We start from the raw sequence: 19,217 nt of genomic DNA on the forward strand, positions 1-19,217 counted from the left end.
CATCATGCTGCCTCTCCAACAAATACAAGGGTCTAATAACTTCATCCAAGCCCGTCTCCTTGCATCTATTCTCTGCTCCACGACAGATCGCTCCGAGGCCTGTTGAGAATGAGCACGATGCTTCACTGTGCCCCGGGAGTGTCTTTTCTCTAACAAGTCCGAGTAACCACTTCAACACTATACAAATCAGTAGCTGTTGGACAACCAGCTGCATGGTGGATGGGGAGTCCTTTCAGCTTTCTTCTTCCCATTCAAATATCATATTTATATAAAAGCAAAGTGAGGATTGTTGAGGCTGGTGGACTGCTTGTCTGCCACTTGGTGGGCCATCTGTTTAACATTGCCAAACTCCTACTCATCCTTAAAGACAGAACAAAAGTGTCTTCTCTCCTTGGAAGCCCTCCAGCTCTGCCCCAAACAGAATCAAGCATTCGTCACTCTGGCTTCCTAGAATACTCTGCTGGTACTGCTGACTATTAACTGTTCCCCAATATTTGTTGTTTCCTCCCTCTATAAAAAAAAGAGAACCTATAAAATACAGATTACATTTCCTTACCTCCCTTACATCTATGTGTAGCCATGTGACTAAGATCCAGTTAATGAGATTTAAGCAGATGTGCCTTGTAGCCGTTTCCGGGAGCCCTCCTTCAAAAAACAGCTCATGTGACTCCTTCATCTCTTTGTCCTTTTCTCCATTCTGCTGCCTGGAATGTGAACGTGATGACTGGAGCTCTAGTTGCCATCTTGGACCCTAAGAACAAGGGTCCTATCTTAGGAAAGTTGGAACTGAGCTAGAAGAAGTCAGAGTCCCTAAGGACTTATCAGAAATAACATATAGACCCTGAATTGCCTACCTTCAGACTATTATGTGGGAGAGAAATTTCTACCTAGTTTGAGCCACTATTAATTTTGAGTCTTTGTCACTCACATACAAACCTAATGCTAAGTTACGTTACCTCTCTAATACGTGGTACTTTCCACACCTTAGCATAATTGTCTGTTTACTATTATCTCCCCTACTAGACTGGGAGCTCCTCTAAGCAGAGATTAGGTTTCAGATTCTGCCCAGTGCCAGACGCATTAGAAGTTGCTCAATGAAATGTTTTCTGAAGGAAGTGCGGTGAGTGATTGCATAAACAACTGTGCAGTGTCAGCGGAGCACTTGCCACGAGCAGCAATGCATGCACTTTGCATGCATTAGCTGACTTAATCCCCATAAGAACCCCACGAGGAAACCACGGCAATCGAGAGGTTCAGTGACTTGCCCGAGATCACCAGCTGTTGAGTGACAGGGCTGGGACTAGACCCCAGTCTGCCTCAGTCCCCAGCTCACGTATTTTCTACATCAGCCACTGCTGTCCCCCGGGCTCCCAGGATGGAGGGCTGAGTTATTGAGCTGTGCCTGAAAGGTCTCCCTCTACGTGTTCCTCTGTTGAGAACAATGACAAATATCTAGGAAATTGCACATATACTTTTTGTATTCCTCTCACTACCAGTTTTACTAAATTTGTTCTTCTGTGTTTTTGTTTTTTCCTCTCTTGGCATCTTCTGATATGAATTCAACCAATGTGAGAACCTCTTTTGCCCAGAAGAATTCAATGGATGGCTCACAAATACAGAATATCTCAAAAGGTACATTAACCACCTAAAGGAGAAATGTAGGCTTTTGATTTAATTATCATCTCCAAAACTGTAGTTTCTTGGGTTTTTTGGAACCTAATCTGCCACCCTCATTTGCACCTGTGGTTCTAGCGTTGGGCCTTGACATCAAGCAATATCTTAGGAGAAGACACAATTGTCTTTTCATTTCAGTTACCACTAGTTAAGTTCCACTTTTGTGATAATGAGTTCAGCACAGTGCTAATATCTGTGGGGAAGAGAGATTGTTGGCAATGGAAGAAAATAAATCTAAGATATGATCACTGCTTCTCTCCCCCATCAGAAACCAGCATTTATTGAGTTAGACGCTGATTTGTACCTGGGTGTTAATTTACAAAGGTGACTGAGCGACTACACAGGTCAATGCCATTGAAAGAAAACTTTGTTGCTCTCAGTTCTAGAAACGGGAGGCACAGCTCTCCATGCAGGACCCTGGGAGGGAGCTCCAGTGTTGGTTAGGAGGCAGAAAATGCTACTGAAAGCTCAGCCTCTCTGGACACTGGTGCCAAATCCAATCCCGGGGACAGAGTTTTGGGGGAAGTAGAAAAGGATAGCTGTTGTAGTTTATCTTAGGACAGGGCCAAAAGTAAGCTCATCACACGAGATGAATTGTGCCGAAGCACAGCAGTAGAGGGCTGCCGCTCGCTCAGGCAAAACAGCGCCGTCTGTCCTGCTGTGGTAGCTTTTATTAAAGCATTATCTAGGTTTACATTTTAAGACTTGTTTTCTTAACATTCCAGAAATGCCAAAGCAGCAACCTTTGTTTTTATTAATTATACAAGCAATAATTGGCTTTCTTGAGCACCTGCCGTGCTTCGTCCTTGAGCGCAAGAACAGCACAAAGTTCCCACCATTATTTTGATTATACTGAACTAGCACAAGGACATTTCCTTGCGTTCCCACCACTCTGTTTATACTGAGGACATCTCATGGATGAGTGCCCAAAGCACTCCATGTTTTTTTGTAGGCCCCCGGTTTGTTGGGGGGGCGCTCAAAGCATTTAGAACTGTTTACAGTTCTGGCTTATTCGCTAGCCCCCAGTTTGTTGGGGGGCGCGGCTCATGGGTTACGTCTCCTTTCCATGTCCTCAGTTGTTCCACTACAGATAGCTTTATTGCTTTGCCAGGCAAAGGGGGACACACTGGGCTTGTGCCTCATAAAAGCTATGTGACCCCACCCCAGAGGATTTGATGAGGGGTTTTATAACAGTGGTTCAAAGGTGGGGTCCTGACAAGATTAGTGTGTGTGCAGGGCTCGCCCCCCCCCCTTATTCTTGTCTCAGGTGGTTTCTTGTCTGCTCCTCCCTTGATTAGCAACTGTTTGAATCCACCCTTTGGAACTCAGGGAAGGTCATGGAGGCTGGCGTCTTGCCTACAAGAAATGGTGGACAAAAGGAGGCCTCTGTGCCCAGCCTCCACTTGGTTTCAGGGCCTGGGAGCCCCACAGGGCCCCGCTCGGTTTCAAAAGGAGCAAGGGGAAAGCACAGGCCACAGCCCTTACTGGGATTTCCTTGGGAAAGGCAAGACACGACAGGGTAAACCACTTAGGATTGGCTATATTGAATCATTCCGGTGGGCTTTGGAGTGTAAGGGCTGTCCCTAGTTGTCTGGCACCTGGGCCTGGGCTGATTTAAGTCAGGGGAAATATTGGCTTGGTGTGAGAGTTAGATAAAGGAGGTAGTTCAGAGTATGGGCTCTGGATCATGGAGGAGTTGTAAACGACTTTGGCCATTAGTTTGGCCCTGTAATTAATGGATGCCAAAGAGACAAGTATAGAACCTGAGAAACCTGAGTTAGAACATAAACACTTAAGTATCATTCTAGACCATTTCACACATGCCATCAGTATTTGAAAAAAGTTAAGCAATCCTTTTTCTTGATGGAGAAATGGAGAAGTACGTGAATTACATCTCAATAAAGCTGTTAAAAATACCCAAAACTTGGGGGCCGCTTATTGAGAGGTATAGAGGGGATTCCAAATAGAGGGAAATATTTGTGGGAGACTTTGCAAGTCCCCAAAATATACATATATAGACCTATGAATCAAAGAGGAAGTATCAAGGGAAATTAGAAAATATTTTGAACTGAGTGAAAAGGAGACCTTTTCCCCTAATATGACCATTTAATGCTATAGAGTTCCCTCTGCGTGCTAGGCGTCCCACAAATGTTTTAGATAGAGTGTTTTTATCTTTATTCAGTTTTGTGTTGTTTCTACTTTGTAACTATCATAAATAATGCTGCTGTGAACATTCATGTACAAGTTTTTGTGTAGACACATGTTTTCATTTTCTCTTGGGTGTATGTATACCTAGGGTGGAATCGCTGGGTCATATGTTTAACATTTTGAGGAAATGCCAAACAGCATTCCGAAGTGATTATCGTACATAGTTTAAAGAATGTAAGAGGAGGAAAATACAGTATTATATTTACTCTATATAACCAGATAGATTTATAATATATATTATATATTTACTATATATATTGTACTTACTATATATAACCAGATATTTACAGTTCCTGTTGCTTTTCCTTCATTCCTGAAGTTCCAAGTTTCCCTCTGGTATTATTTTCCTTCTTACACGCCCCCTCCCAAAAGAAAACCCTTCACTTAAAATAAGCCTGCTGGCAATGAATTCGCTTAGTTTTCTTTCTTCTGAGAATGTCTTTATTTCACCTTCATTCTTTTTTCTTTTTTTAATGGCCTACTCACAAGACTGCCTTTATTTTTTTTAACATCTTTATTGGAGTGTAATTGCTTTACAATAGTGTGTTAGTTTCTGCTGTATAACAAAGTGGAGCAGCTGTACATATACATATATCCCCATATCCCCTCCCTCTTGCGTCTCCCTCCCACCCTCCCTATCGCACCCCTCTAGGTGGTCACAAAGCACCGAGCTGAGCTCCCTGTGCTATGTGACCGCTTCCCACTAGCTATCTATTTTACATTTTCACCTTCATTCTTGCAGGATATTTTTTTCTGGTTATAGAATTCTGGGTCGAAAGTTCTTTCCTTTCCACACTTTCAAATGTTGTTCCACAGCTCCTGGCCTCAAGGGTCTGATGAGGAATCCACAGTCATTTAAATTCTTGTCCCCGCTTTTTGTCAAGCATTTCTCTTAGACTGCCCTCAAGTTGTCTTGCCTCGCAGCTGGTTGTTAGGATGTATAGGGCATGGGTTTCTTTGACTTTGACTTGACTGGGGTTTGCAGAGCTTCTTGAAACTGTAAGTTTATGTCTTTTGCCAAATTTGGGAGGTTTTTCAAATTTTTTTTGGTACCACACTCTCCTTTCGTTTTAGGACTTTGATGAGACAATGTTAGACCTGTTGATATTGTCCCATAGGTCCCTGAGGCTCTGTTCATTTTTTCTGGTCTTTTGTGTCTACACTGTTCAGATTGTGTATGTAATAAAAATACAGATTTGATCTTTGTCCCCAGGTCCTGGCACAGAGCTCCTAAAACCCTTGGGATTTCCTGAGTGATGGGAATGTCTTTTGTTATTCATTATTAGCATCTTCCAGCCACACCTGAATATATCCTAATATAGTGACCCAGGTTGGGGCCTTAGGTAGCTTCAGGATAGGACCCAGAAAGACCAAAACATGAGGGACTTCCCTGGTGGTCCAGTGGTTAAAAATCCACCTTCCAATGCAGGGGACACGGGTTTGATCCCTGGTCAGGGAACTAAGATCCCACATGCCGCGGGGCAACTAAGCCCGCGCACCACAACAGCTGAGCATGTGGGCCACAACTATAGAGCCTGCGTGCTCTGCCCACACACCACAACTAGAGAGGAGCCCATGCCCTGCAAGGAAGAGCCCGCGCACCACAGCGGAGGATCCCGCGTGCCGCAACGAAGACCCAAGGCAGCCAAAAATAAAAATAAATATTAAAAAAAACACAAGACCAAACATGATTAGAGGGTGGGAACTTTCAGCCTCACCCCTCCCAGCCTCCAGGGAGGAGAGAGAGACTGGAGACTGAGTTATAGAAACTCCTGAACAATGTGATTTGGTGAACTGCCAGGTCACTGAACACACTGATGTGCTGGGAAGGTGATGTGCCTGAAGAGGGCATGGAAGGTCCGTGCTCCAGCCCACATACCGTGCCCTATGTCTCTCTTCCATTTAGTTGTTCCTGAGTCGTGTCTTTTATACTAAACCTGTAATAGTAAGCATAGCACTTTCCTGAGTTCCATGAGCCATTCTACTGAATTATTGAACCCAAGGGGGTCATGGGAACCCCCAAATTTATAGTTAGCTAGATAGAAGTATGGGTGGCATTTGACACTGGTGCTTGAAGTGGGGACAGTCTTGTTGGATTGAGTCTTTTAACTAGTGGGATCTGACACTAATTCCAGGTAGATTTGAAATTGAATTAAATTGTTAGACACCCAGTTTATTTCAGAGAATTGGAGAACTGGTGTGGAAAACCACACATATGATATTAGAAAACACACAAATTGGATAATTTTTATTGATCTGTCTTCAAGTTCATTGTCTCCTTCCTCCATCACCTCCGCTCTGGTATTGATCCAATCCAGTGAATTTTTTATTTCAATTATCGTGTTTTTCAGTTGTAAAATTTCTATTCAGTTCTCTGTCATAGCTTCTATTTCTCTGCTGAGACTTTCTATTTTTTCATTTATTTCAGAAGTATTCACCCTTACTTCTTAAAGCACTGTTATAATAGCTGCCTTAAAGCCTTTGTCTGATGATTTCAACATCTGAGTCATTTCAGGATTGGTGATGCCGATTGTCTTTCTTCCTTGAGAATTTATCAGATTATTCCGCTTCTTTGTAGGTTGAGTAATTCTGGATTCTATTCTGGATATTTTGAGTATTTTGAGTCTTGTTTAAATGTATGAAGCATGTTGGAGTGTTTTGTTTCCTTTGTTTTAGCAGGCAATTCACCCAGTTAGGCTCAGGTCATAAGTTTTGTAGATTGTGGTTTCAATGTTAGTTCAGTTTTCAAAACTTTTGCAGTGCTATTTTGATCTGTCCTAGATGTGTGCTACCCGGGGACCACATCTGAGACTTGAGAAGTGACCTACCCTGTAGTTCAGTTCTCAAAGCCATCTGTTTAGGGTCAGATACACGTTTATATGTGCAGCTCAGGGGTGAGCACATGCATCCGTACCCAATTATTTAGGATTCCTTTCTTGAGCTCTCTCCTCTCTGTAATTTCCCCCATATATATATATACAGAGAGAGAGAGAATTTTTAGCAGTTCCTTACTGCAGTTCTCTTGGTAAGTGCCCTTGTTTTTCTATGAATGTCTTTATTTCATCTTTCTTCTTAAAGGATAGTTTTGCTGGGTATACACATTTACCTTAATGCTGTGGTGATTTCATTCCACTGTCATCTTCTAGCTTCCATTGTTACTGTTGAGAACTCTGCAGTCATTCTAATTGTTGTCTGTTTATAGATAATCTGTTGTTTCTCTCTGCCTGTCTTTAAGATATGCTCTATTAACCTTCTACAGAAGAACCATAACTTTATGCAAGAGTTGGATATTTTTTTCTGTTTTAATCACACCTTTCCTGATTCTGCTTAGCATTTTTAAAGCCTTTAGGCTCCTTCTTCCTTATTCTGGGACCATACTGTATTGTACAGAGAATTCTATCATGGCACATTAGTTAGTGTTACACTTATCATTTACCTGTCTTTTTTTCTTACTAAGCTGTGAGTTCCTTGAAGATAGTCTACTTCCAGCACCTAGCACGGGCCCAGCACATAGTTAGCCTCAGCAAAATGTTGGATGGATGGATAGAAGGATGGGCAGATAGATTAGTAAATGGACAAATGTGTGGCCACAAGTGTACATCTGGCTAAAATGCAAGTGAAATTCTATGAATTTACCTGAGTGACTTCCTCTAGCATCTCCCAATGATCTGAATATACCCAGGCATTTTCACATTAATAGAAAGCTAAGGTCTACCATATGCTCTTTCTCATCATAGCTGAGAAGCCCTATTGATCATTTTTTGTGCATATTGCATTGACAGAGCATAATTATCAGACTCTGGTCTTGAGGAAAGCAACACAACAAGTCAAAAGGATATCTGCGGCAAGAAAACTTGAGAATATGCTTCCTAAGCCGGTGAGCACGTGATTGCAAACTTAATAGCAGAGATGATTTAAAGGGGGCTAGGAGATCTGGCTACAAGAGCTAGCTCTGTGAAGATGTCAGGGTAAGAACTGGGGTATTTCTGATTGTAGACTTGGGTGAAACAGTAAGGAAATGTCGTAAGGGTAATTACGGACTGAGGTAGGCACAAGTTGAGTGAGAATCTTGCCTGGATCTCTCCAGGATTTAAATTACTTGCTTGAAACTCAAGAGCCTGGGTGTAATGGAAAGAGAAGAGTCTCCGTTTTCTACTCTATGAAATGGGGATAGTAATTCCTAGGTCCTGGTGTTCTTATGAGGTCTCCCTGAGGTAGTGATGAGAATTAACATGTAATGAACACTTACTCACTACATGTCAGGTGCCATACTAAACCTGTGTATACAGTGTATTTTATTTTACTGTTACAGTCGTTTGAGACCATTACTCCTGCTTTTCTTCAGTTTATTAGTGAGGAAAGTGATGCTCAGAGCAGGTAACTAATTTGTCCAAATTCACAAAGCAAATAAGTGCTAAAGCCAAGACTTGCGCGCAGATCTGCCTGACTCTGAGCCTGAGCTCTTACCCTCTGAGCTTTGCCACCAGCACAGCCCCCAGAACACAAGAGGCGAAGGATTACGGTGTGTTCTCTCCTCTTCTCCTCCCCTCCTGCAAATCTTCCCTACAAACCTCGGTGCATGGTAGTTTATATCAATGGCAAGTTCAGTCTTATGTCGTGGGAAGAGGCCCTTAGGACCCTGAACAGGGCAAGAGGCTTTGGGGCTTCCCCAAGCCACCAACTAGCAAGGGAGTCAGGCCATAGAATTTGGATCAAGTATAGCAAGTATTGTAGACAATTTCTTTCTTCTTTCTTTCTTTTTTTTTTTCTTTTTTTTGGCTGCGCCGTGAAGCTTGCAGAATCTCAGTTCCCCGACCAGAGATTGAACCCAAGTCCTAGCCATTGGACCACCAGGGAGTTCCCTGTAGAAGATTTCTTCAATGTTCTTCGTTTCTCCATAATTATTCCACTGCCTATTTCCCCTCAGCATTTAGCAGTGAAACTTTTGAGAAGTAGCAGGGCCTGGTGGAAAAGACAGACAGACGTGAGTTCAAATCTTGGTGCTGCATCTATCTCCTCAGCTGTGTTACTTGAGTGAGTTGTTTAACTCTACTGACCTCCTTCTATAAAATGGGGGAAATAAAGCCCAGCAGTGTTACGGTGCTTACCGCTGACGAAGATCGTGGGGCTGCTCTAGAGATAGAGACAAGGAGAGGAGTAGTCACGTCCTACTCTGGGATCTGTCCTGGTGGGGTGGTGAAGCCCAGCAGTTAGAGTGGATAGTGGCAGAGTTTAACAGGAGTGGAAAGCAGCTGAATGGCCTGTGAATGGCCTGGCGGACACATGGAAGGGAGATGCGTCAGTGAGCTATTCACCGGGGGTGGGGGTGGGGGGCCTTCTAGATGTTCCTGACAGAAGAGCCAACACGTGACTCTACCACTTTAAGAAGCACAGCACTGATACAATCTGCTGCCCATTCTTTTTTTTTTCTTTTTTTTGCGGTACGCGGGCCTCTCACTGTTGTGGCCTCTCCTGCTGCGGAGCACAGGCTCCGGACAGACAGGCCCAGCGCCCATGGCTCACGGGCCCAGCCGCTCCGCGGCATGTGGGATCTTCCCGGACCGGGGCACGAACCCGTGTTCCCTGCATCGGCAGGCGGACCCTCAACCACCGCACCACCAGGGAAGCCCTATTTATTTATTTATTATTATTATTTTTTAATACCATAGTTTTTATTGAAAAAATTTTTGCCTGTGGTAAAACCAAACAGTATTAAAGGATATGTAACAAAAAGTTAATCTCTCGGGCTTCCCTGGTGGCGCAGTGGTTGAGAGTCCGCCTGCTGAGGCAGGGGATGCGGGGTTCGTGCCCCGGGCCTGGAGGATCCCACGTGCCGCGGAGCGGCTGGGCCCGTGAGCCATGAGCGCTGGGCCTGCGTGTCCGGAGCCTGTGCTCCGCAGCGGGAGAGGCCACAACAGTGAGAGGCCCACGTACCACACACACACACACAAAAAGTTAATCTCTCTTCCACGCCAGACCCTATGCCCCCTCCCCAGAGGCGAATCAAGTTTTTCCTTATATCCTTCTAGAAATTTCTGACGCATGTCAAGGAATATAAACCAGTTTTTTAAAACAAAAATTGGTATAATATATACACCATTTTTCACTTTGCTTTTTCAACCTAGCATGTAATAGCTAACAATTATTGAATGCTTATATAGCAAACATTGTTCTAAACACATCATACGTGTTAATTCATTTAATCCTCACACAACCCTAAGAGAAGTAGGTTTTATCTATTATCTCCATTTTATGGATCAGAAAACTAAGGCTCAGAAATATTCAGTATCTTGCCCAAAGTCAAATAGCTAGTAAGTGGTAGAGCTAAGATTTTTTTAAAAGCTATAATTCACATACCATAAAAATCAGCATTTTAATGTAAAATTCAGTGGTTTTTAGTATAGTCACAAGGTTCTATAATTATCACCACTGTCTACTTCCAGAACATTTTTATCACCCAAAAAAGAAACCCCATACTCATTAGCAGTCACTCCCCAGCCCCCTCTCCCCGCTGCCTCTGGAAACCACTAATATAGTTTTAGTTTGTATGAATTTGATTATTCTGGACATTTCGTATAAATGGGAATCATATAATATGTGGCCTTTTGTGACTGATTTCCTTCACTTAGCATAGTGTTTTCAAGATTTATCCATGTTGTAGCACGTGTCAGTATTTCACCTTTTTTATGGCTGAATAATATTCCATTATATGACTATACCAAACTTTGTTTATCCATTTACTAGTTAATGGACATTTAGACTGTTTCCGCCTTTTGGCTATTATGAATGACATGGCTTCTATGAACATTTATGTACAAATTTTTGTGTGTACATATGTGTTCTATTCTCTTGGATATGTACTACCTAGGAGTGGCATTGTTGGGTCATATGGTAAGCCTACGTCTAACTTTTTGAGGAACTGACAAACGTTTCCACAGAGCCTGTACCATTTTACATTCCCTCCAGCAACATACAAGGGTTGCAATTTCTCCACATCCTTGCCAACACTTATTTTCCATTCTTTTTGGTATAGTTATCCTAGTTGGTATGAAGTAGTATCTCATTGTGGTTTTCACTTCCGTTTCCCTAATGACTAATGATACTGAGCATCTTTTCATGTGCTTATTGGCCAGTTGTATATCTTCTTTAGAGAAATGTCTGTTCAAATCCTTTGCCCATTTTTAGATTGTTTTTGTCTTTTTGTTGTTGAGTTGTAAGAGTAGAGCCAGGATTTTAACCCAAGCAGTGTGACTCCAGACCCCATGTTCTAAATCAGACTCTGTACTGATTTCAACATATCTTAGAGAGTATTCCGAATGAAAGCACATACGGATCTATCACAATCTTATTTCATGGTTGCACCTGTATTCTATAATTCATTAACCATTTTCCTATTCGTGGACATGTATGTGCTCCCAGTCTTTGCTATTATAAACACTGCTGTCTTGAACATCTCGGTATTTGTGTGTTTCTTGTCTCATATGTACAAGTATACATGTAGGAAGAATTCCTAGAAGTAGAATTCCTAAATCAATTGTATATCTTGAATTGCTCTCCAAAGAAGTTGTACCAATTTATATTCTCACCAGCAGCATGTGAGAGACTATCCGTGTACCTTTGCCAATGTTGTACATTATCAAATTATTTGTTGCCATTGTGATGAGGGGAAAATGCTATGTTATAATTGTTTCAATATTAATTATTTAATTATAAGTGAAGTTAAATCTATTTCCCTATAGTTATAATCCTTTGGAATTTCTATTTCCGTGAAATGCCTCTTCATGTCCTTTGGTTTTGTTTTTGTTTTTTTCTATTCTTAGTAGAACTATTTCTGTTTCTAAGGTTCTTAGTCTTCTGCTCATTTTTGATTTGCAGAAGCTCAATTCTTAGTCATATATTTGGCAAAAAATGTTTCCTATTTAACCTTTTTACTTTAATTACGGTATTTTATTCTAGAAAATTGAAAATTTTATATAGACATGTTTATTGGTCATCTCTTTTACGGCTTCTGGATTTCATTTCCTACTAAGAAAGATCTTTACCACTCCAAGATCTTATGAAACATTCTCTCCCATTTTTTTCCCCAATGTTTTTATATTATCACCTTTTTTTTTTTTTTTTTGGCGGTACGCGGGCCTCTCCCTTTGCGGAGCACGGGTTCCGGACGCGCAGGCCCAGCAGCCATGGCTCACGGGCCCAGCCACCCCGCGGCATGTGGGATCTTCCCGGACCAGGGCACGAAGCCGCGTCCCCTGCATCAGCAGGCAGACTCCCAACCACTGCGCCACCAGGGAAGCCCTATTATCACCTATTTTTAATAAAAAACTTTACTCGCATAACCCAGACGTCACCAGCGGTTACTCTGCTCCTTTGAATTGAATTAAAGTTGGTTCAAGCATTTGTTATATGATTTGTTTGGAGCCTCATACCCTCCCCCAAATATCTGAACTCTGGGGACTTATGTCTTCTATGGCACCGAGCTTCTCTTCTGTCCTGCATGTGCTGTGCACGTACCACCTCTTCCCTTGATTTTCACAAAAACTGCTCACACGAGGCCTGTGTGGGTGTGTTGTGTATATAGAAAACTTTACTAAGTTTAGAGAGATGGGAAGAAGGGGGACCATATCACAGTAATGCAAAGACCTTCCATGTGAGTTGCCCTTCTTAAAATCCTTTAGTCATCCCACAGTTTGCAAGACCATCCTCTATAGTCGTGTGCACTTTCCTCCCTCTTCTTTCCCCAAACTCCTGCTCACCTCTAATGTAGAGCAATGTAGCTCTCACTCTGCCTTTGGCTCTAATCTTTGTTTTCCTGAGAAAGGACAGTCCCCTCCCTCTGGTGTATTCTGGTACTAGCGAAGTCAGTTTTTTGCCATCCCTCTACACTAGGAATAGAAGGAGACCTCGGTAACTTGATAAAGTCATTAGCATCAAAGAACCTACAGAACAGTGGGACAGTGGAGGTGTCTGGCTTAACACCAGGATCAAGCAAAGGACACCCATCATTCCACCTCCCTTTGAAGTTGTTTCGAATCAGGGCATCCAACTTCAGGGCTCCCTTACCTCCCTAGGCCTCGAAGGATTTTCCTTACTTTCTTACAAGCTCCTTCATTCATTTAAGAGGATTTTTAAATATTTTTCTAGCATTTTTTAGGTGTTTTGTCATGAGTGTAGGATATTCTATTAAATTTTAATGGCATACACTGAAGACCTGGCAATTTCACTTCTAAGAATCTATCCTGTAGAAATGTTCATACAAGGCCATCCCTTACAGCATTAATCTGTACCAGCAAAAACTGAGGAAAATTAACATTTCAGTAGATAAATAGGTAAACTGTGAAATGTTCATAATGCAGATACTCTGTTGCTGTTAAGACAGATTTATACCTTATCATATGAAAGAATGAAAGTCAACAATGTCTAAAATTAATAAATCCAGAGAATACTATAGGCAATATATTTAGATACTGATGAGTGAGAAATTAAAGTAATAAAACATGGTGTATAGTATGATTCTGTTTTTATTTTTGAAATACATTTTTGGTATAAAGTCATTATGTGCTTATAAAAAGGTTTGGAAGGATACACGGAAAAACATTAATAGTATTTATTCCTAGAAAATGCAAGTGAGGTTGGAGACTCATCTTCTACTATATACATTTATACGTTGTATGAATTTTTCACAAAGAACATAAATTTATTTTGTAAAAAAATAAACAAATAAATGTTTTCCCTCTCAGAGATAGCAGAAAAGGATATGTAAATGTCAAAACAAAGAACTTTTTAAAAAGATATACAACTGGCCCAGAATAAGGAAGAGGATGGTCCCACTTCAGATGGTCCCATCTAACATGTGTTCAGGGAGAGGGACCAGGCCGGAGAGAAAGAGGGTCCAGGAGTCACTGAAGGCACTGAAGATGTTTAGGTTGGAGAAGCAAGACTTAGAGAAAATGTGAGGGCTCTCCTCAATTTTTTTTTTTTTTTTTTGACCACGCTCTGTGGCTTGCAGGATCTTAGTTCCCCGACCAGCAATTGAACCTGGGCCCGGCAGTGAAAGCTCAGAGTCCTAACCACTGGACCGCCAGGGAATTCCCTCCTCAAATATTTTAAGGACTGTTATGTAACACACAGTCTGGAGGGAGATGGGTTGGAATTACAGAGAGTCAGATTTTTATCTAGAGGAAGAAGGAACTTCATAGGAGTCCAAGCTGCTGTCATTTTAAACCAGCTCTACCCTCCAGCTTGGCTGCAGACTGTCTCCTGGTTCCTGTTCCACTCTGGCTCTCAAACCATGTCATTCCTCTTGCCAGGTCTCTGATGCCAACCCCTTTTCTCTAGCTTCTGCTCTGCTTTCTACCTGCCTCTCGGAGCTGAGGTTCCAGAATGACTCTCCTCTTGCCTAGTGGCTTGTCTTTGCCCAGTGCTATGGCCCTGAGCCAGCCCTTTCCCTGGGAGGAGAAACCGGATGCTTACTGACAGTGGAACTGGATGTTTCAGAAGGGAGTGTATTCCTTGTTTCCAGAGTTAGGGAAGCAAAAATGGGCAAGTCCCTACTGAGAATATTATTGAAATGATGTGTATCAGTTGGGATTCTTTGCTTACAAGTAACAAAATATGCCAACTTGAGCAAACACTGCAAGAACATTGAGTAGCTAGCTGAACAGTGTGAAAATCGGTCCAGGGACCAGGAGGAGAATCAAGGCAGTTGCAACCCTTGAACCAGCTTTTCAAGGTGACATCTCTGGTATGGTTGAACCCCCATGTGTTTTCAGTCTATATTTCACCCCACTCAGGACTCAAAATCCCAGAAACCGGAGTTTTGATTGACCAAGCTTATCCCATGTGCTCTGGCTCTAACTGGGTGGATGAGAGAAAGGCTCTGGCTGGCAGAGCCTACAAAGGCTTCTAAGGCTCGCTCCTGTGGCTCACATGGGGAGCAAGACATTTGATTTAAAGTCCTTCAAGCAGTAGAGGGCAAGTAAACTCCCCCAAACACACAAGAATTGGGGGTTGTTGGCAGAAGGAGAATGGGTACTGGGCAACTGAAAGAACAGCACTTGAATAAATGTGGAACTAGATTAGTGGTTCTAGATCTTTGGACTTTTCTAGACTTGGAAAAACTTTTTTTTTTTTTCACTAAATAAGTTCATTTAAACAAAATGACTGCTATCTGGTATCATCATCATTTCATAAAAGAAAGGTCATTAATGTAAAAAAAGTAGAAAGACAATCTCAGAATAAAAGAGAGTCCATAAGTGAATAAATTTCCTTTAGGTCATGGAATTCCCTGTTGGTGCAGTGGTTAGGACTCCATGCTTCCACTGTAGGGGCACAAGTTCGATCCCTGGTCAGGGAACTAAGATCCTACAAGCTGCGTGGCGGTAGCCAAAAAAAAAAATTACTTTAGGTCAGATTTATTACAATGTTTTGTTTTTGTTTTCTTTTTGCGGTACACGGGCCTGTTACTGTTGTGGCCTCTCCCGTTGCGGAGCACAGGCTCCGGACGCAGAGGCTCAGTGGCCATGGCTCACGGGCCCAGCCACTCCGCGGCATGTGGGATCTCCCCGGACCGGAGCACGAACCTGTGTCCCCTGCATCGCAGGCGGACTCTCAACCACTGCGCCAGCAGGGAAGCCCTACTACTACCATGTATTTTTCCTTGTTTCCCTCATTTTGCTGGAGACCATTGAACACAGACTGGCCCCCATTTGGAGATGGGCTTTTAGGAATCATTGGACTAAATGATCTATAGGTGCTCTACTAACCCCAAGTTTCTGTGATTCCAGTGGGATCTTGCTATAGAATAGTGGTTCTCAACTGGGGACAGTTTTGCACCCTAGGAGACATTTGGCCATGCCTGGAGACATTTCTGGTTGTCACAACTGGGGTGAGGGGTAGAGTACTACTAGTACTCTTGGGTAGAGACCACGGAGGCCACTCGATGTCCTGCAATGCACAGGACAGTCTCCCACAACAAATCTGGCCCCAAATGTCAAAGTGCCAAGGTTGAGAGACCCTGCTATCCATAAAGGAAATCTCATTAAGCAATTAAAATGAATAGGACAGGACTTCCCTGGTGGCGCAGTGGTTGAGGGTCCGCCTGCAGATGCAGGGGACAAGGGTTCGTGCCCCGGTCCGGGAGGATCCCACATGCCGCGGAGCGGCTGGGCCCATGAGCCATGGCCGCTGAGCCTGCGCGTCCGGAGCCTGTGCTCCGCAACGGGAGAGGCCACAACAGTGAGAGGCCCGCGTACCGCAAAAATAAATAAATAAATAAAATAAAATAAAATAAAATAAAATGAATAGGACAGAGAAGAGTGTGGTTAGGTGCCGCTGCAGCCTTCACTCGTGAGACAGAATTTTTGTCTCGTTAGATTATAACTGCTTCGTCCAAATAAAACGTATTTTTAAAAAAATACAAAAGAAGCACAGAATCACCACTGACATTTTGGAAAAAGGCAGAGGAATATAAGGAAGGGAAACAGATTACTCTCAGCCCCTGCCTGTTCTCTTTCCTGATCTCTGTTTCCTCTTGGTTGTCTATTAGCATCTCAAATACAGCACATCCAAAACAGACCTCTTGATTTTCCTGCCCTGTTAGCGTCTTCCCACATCTTCCCAGCTGGGAAACTGGCACCTAACCCTTTAGAGTCACCCTTGACTCCTGTCTTTCTCACACCTACATCGACTCCATCAGCAAATCCTGCCAATTCTGCTCTCATAGTATGTTGCAGATTCCATCACTTCTCACCCCTCCCCATTCCCAGCCCCAGCACTGCCTCAACCACTGCAGAGGCTCCCAAGTGCTCTTCTAGTGTCCACGTTTACCCACTGCAGTCATTTCTCCACACATCAGTTAAACTGATCTTTTTTTGTTTTTCATTTGTATTTTTTGGCCGTGCCACGTGGCATGTAGGATCTTAGTTCCCCAGCAGGGATTGAACCCACACTCCGTGCATCGAAATCACAGAGTCTTAACCACTGGACCGCCAGGGAAGTCCCAGTTAAAGGGATCTTTAGAAAAAATTAATCAGATGTACCCCAGCTCAAAACCTTCCAGTGGCTTCCATCACACTTAGAAAATCCTAACTTCTTCCTGTGGCCCAAAGACCCTGCTCCTTCTTCAGCCTCATCATTTGTTCTCATTTGAGCCGTGCAGGCCTGGTTTCTGTCCCTCAGCCACACCAAGCTCCTGTCTGCCTTGGGGTCTCCTGCACTTGCTGTCCCCTTTGCCTGGAACATCGCCCAGATCTTCCTTCCATCATTCAGGGTCTGCCGGGATCACTCCTCCTCCGGGCAGTCCTCCCTGACCTCCCCATGGAAAAGATCCCTCTCCTCCCCAGTCTCCCATCCCACCACCCACACCCCCTGCCCTACTCGATTCTTACCTAAAGCCCTTATTATTCCATAGTATCATGTTGATTTGTTTATTGTTTTTCTCTCAACTATGATACAAGCTCCGTGAGGGCTGGAATTCGTCTTATTCTCGGCTGAAAGGCCAGTGTCTAGATCAGTGTGTATACACAGTGGTCACCCAGTAAATATTTGCTGAACGAATTGTTAACATTTTGGTAACTACACTTCTAGTCTCTTATCTACCTTTTTTTTTTTTTGGTTGATTGATTTCATATAATTATATTCATTTTATATAAAATATATAATATTATCTACCTAATTTTGTATCTTGATTTTTAAAATTACTGTTATATCTGAAACAATATCTTAGTACCAACTCTTCATAAACAATTTAATAGTGGCGTACTGTTCCTTTGGGTAGAGATGTCAACAGGTCCTTGAACATTTAGGTGGTTGTAACCTTTTGCTGTAGTAATTGTCACTGCAGTAAACATTATAGTGCCTAAATCTTTTTTTCTTGTGGGTAATTTCCTTAGGATAGCATCCTAAAACTGGAGTTACTAGATAAAGGATATGAGTACCTTTACATTTCTTAATATGTGCCATAAAAATGATAATATCCTTTATTTTTTTTCCTATCTCTTTCCTACTCAGTCTTACCCTGCCTGCAAAAGCCCTGAGATGACTTCAAACCTCTTCAACATTTATGGGAAGAGCCCTCTGATTGTGTACTTCCTCCTGAACTACGCCTCTCTGCAGCAGCCTGGCAGAGACGTGTTGATGGTCAGGAGGGAAAAAACCAAGACCATCCCATATCCTTTCCACCGTGGGCTGGGCACACATTACTCCAGGCCCCTGCTTCCTCTTCCCAGAAGCAGGGGTGAAGAGACAGGCATCCAGCCCTTAGCACAGCACCTGCCACATAGTAGGGGCCCATCAAGGGTGACCATTGTTGCGAGCCTACGGGTCGGAATCTTGCTCATTTTAATTCCAAATCTGCCTCATGCACTGGCTGAGTGGGACCCTGGGCAAGTCGAATTTCCCTGTGTGCAATAATCTCTTCCTTTCTACCAGAAAGAATGGACTACTTAGGGACTCTAACATATTTTGCAACTCAGTAATGCCTCCTAGATGCTCACTGACCCCACAGTATATATTGATCAGGAATTTTGGTGTCTAGGGGTATGTTTCTTCCAGCACCCTCCTCACACACACCCCTCCCCAGACCCATCAGCAAATTCTTGGCCCTCATGACATTTATCCTAAAAATATGGTAAAAAGCTCAGATCTTAAGAAAACAGGTGTGATATGCGTTGGTGTCCTGAGTCTTAACAGTTTACCGTAGAGGGTCAGAACATGGAATCAAATAGACCTGGATTTAGGAACCAACTCACCTGCTCACCAGCTGAGTGATCTTAGACAAGTTCCAGCTTCTCTCTGAGCCTCATTTTTTTCATCTATAAGATGGAGATAAGAGTACCCGCCTCATAGAGTTGTGATGCAGAGAACAGGCACAACACCAGTAAAGGCTTAGTTAGCACAGTGCCCGGCAGGTAACAAATGATTGAACGTTACCTATCAGCATACAGCGCCCCATAAGGAGGAGCTTTCATAATGAAGTAGGTAGGACTTAACTCGTGCCCTACAGCACTTCATACCCACAAGCGTATTTATATATCTGTAGGCAGGGATTAACAACACACAATTCATAGTACTTTATTGTTTATAAAACGCTTTCCCTTATATCACCTCACTGTGCTGTAAAGACAGCATAGTGTAGTAGAAGGAGCCTGGGTTGGGGATACACAGCCCCGGTTTGCGTCCCAGCTCAGCAACCCACTAGCTTTAAGATCTCACGTGCGCAGCGTAACCTCTAAGCTCAATGTCTTTATCAACTCATTCCTAAAGTGAGGATGGTTATACCAAATCAGTAGCGTTGTGACCAGGATTAAATGGCATACAGCTGGCACTAAAAAAAA

General features: G+C 43.0%; 1 protein-coding gene across 1 annotated transcript in view; it reads left to right on the forward strand.

The window, feature by feature from the left end:
* The window catches only part of FAM227A (family with sequence similarity 227 member A), a 60,264-nt gene that overhangs the window by 23,041 nt on the left and 18,006 nt on the right, over positions 1-19,217 (forward strand). The window contains 3 exon segments of the mRNA XM_060306193.1: positions 1,524-1,632; positions 7,665-7,759; positions 17,893-18,050. Coding sequence (XP_060162176.1) covers positions 1,524-1,632; positions 7,665-7,759; positions 17,893-18,050 — 362 coding nt within the window.

This window comes from Globicephala melas, chromosome 10 (genome assembly GCF_963455315.2).
Source record: "Globicephala melas chromosome 10, mGloMel1.2, whole genome shotgun sequence".
Classification (NCBI taxonomy): Eukaryota; Metazoa; Chordata; class Mammalia; order Artiodactyla; family Delphinidae; genus Globicephala; species Globicephala melas.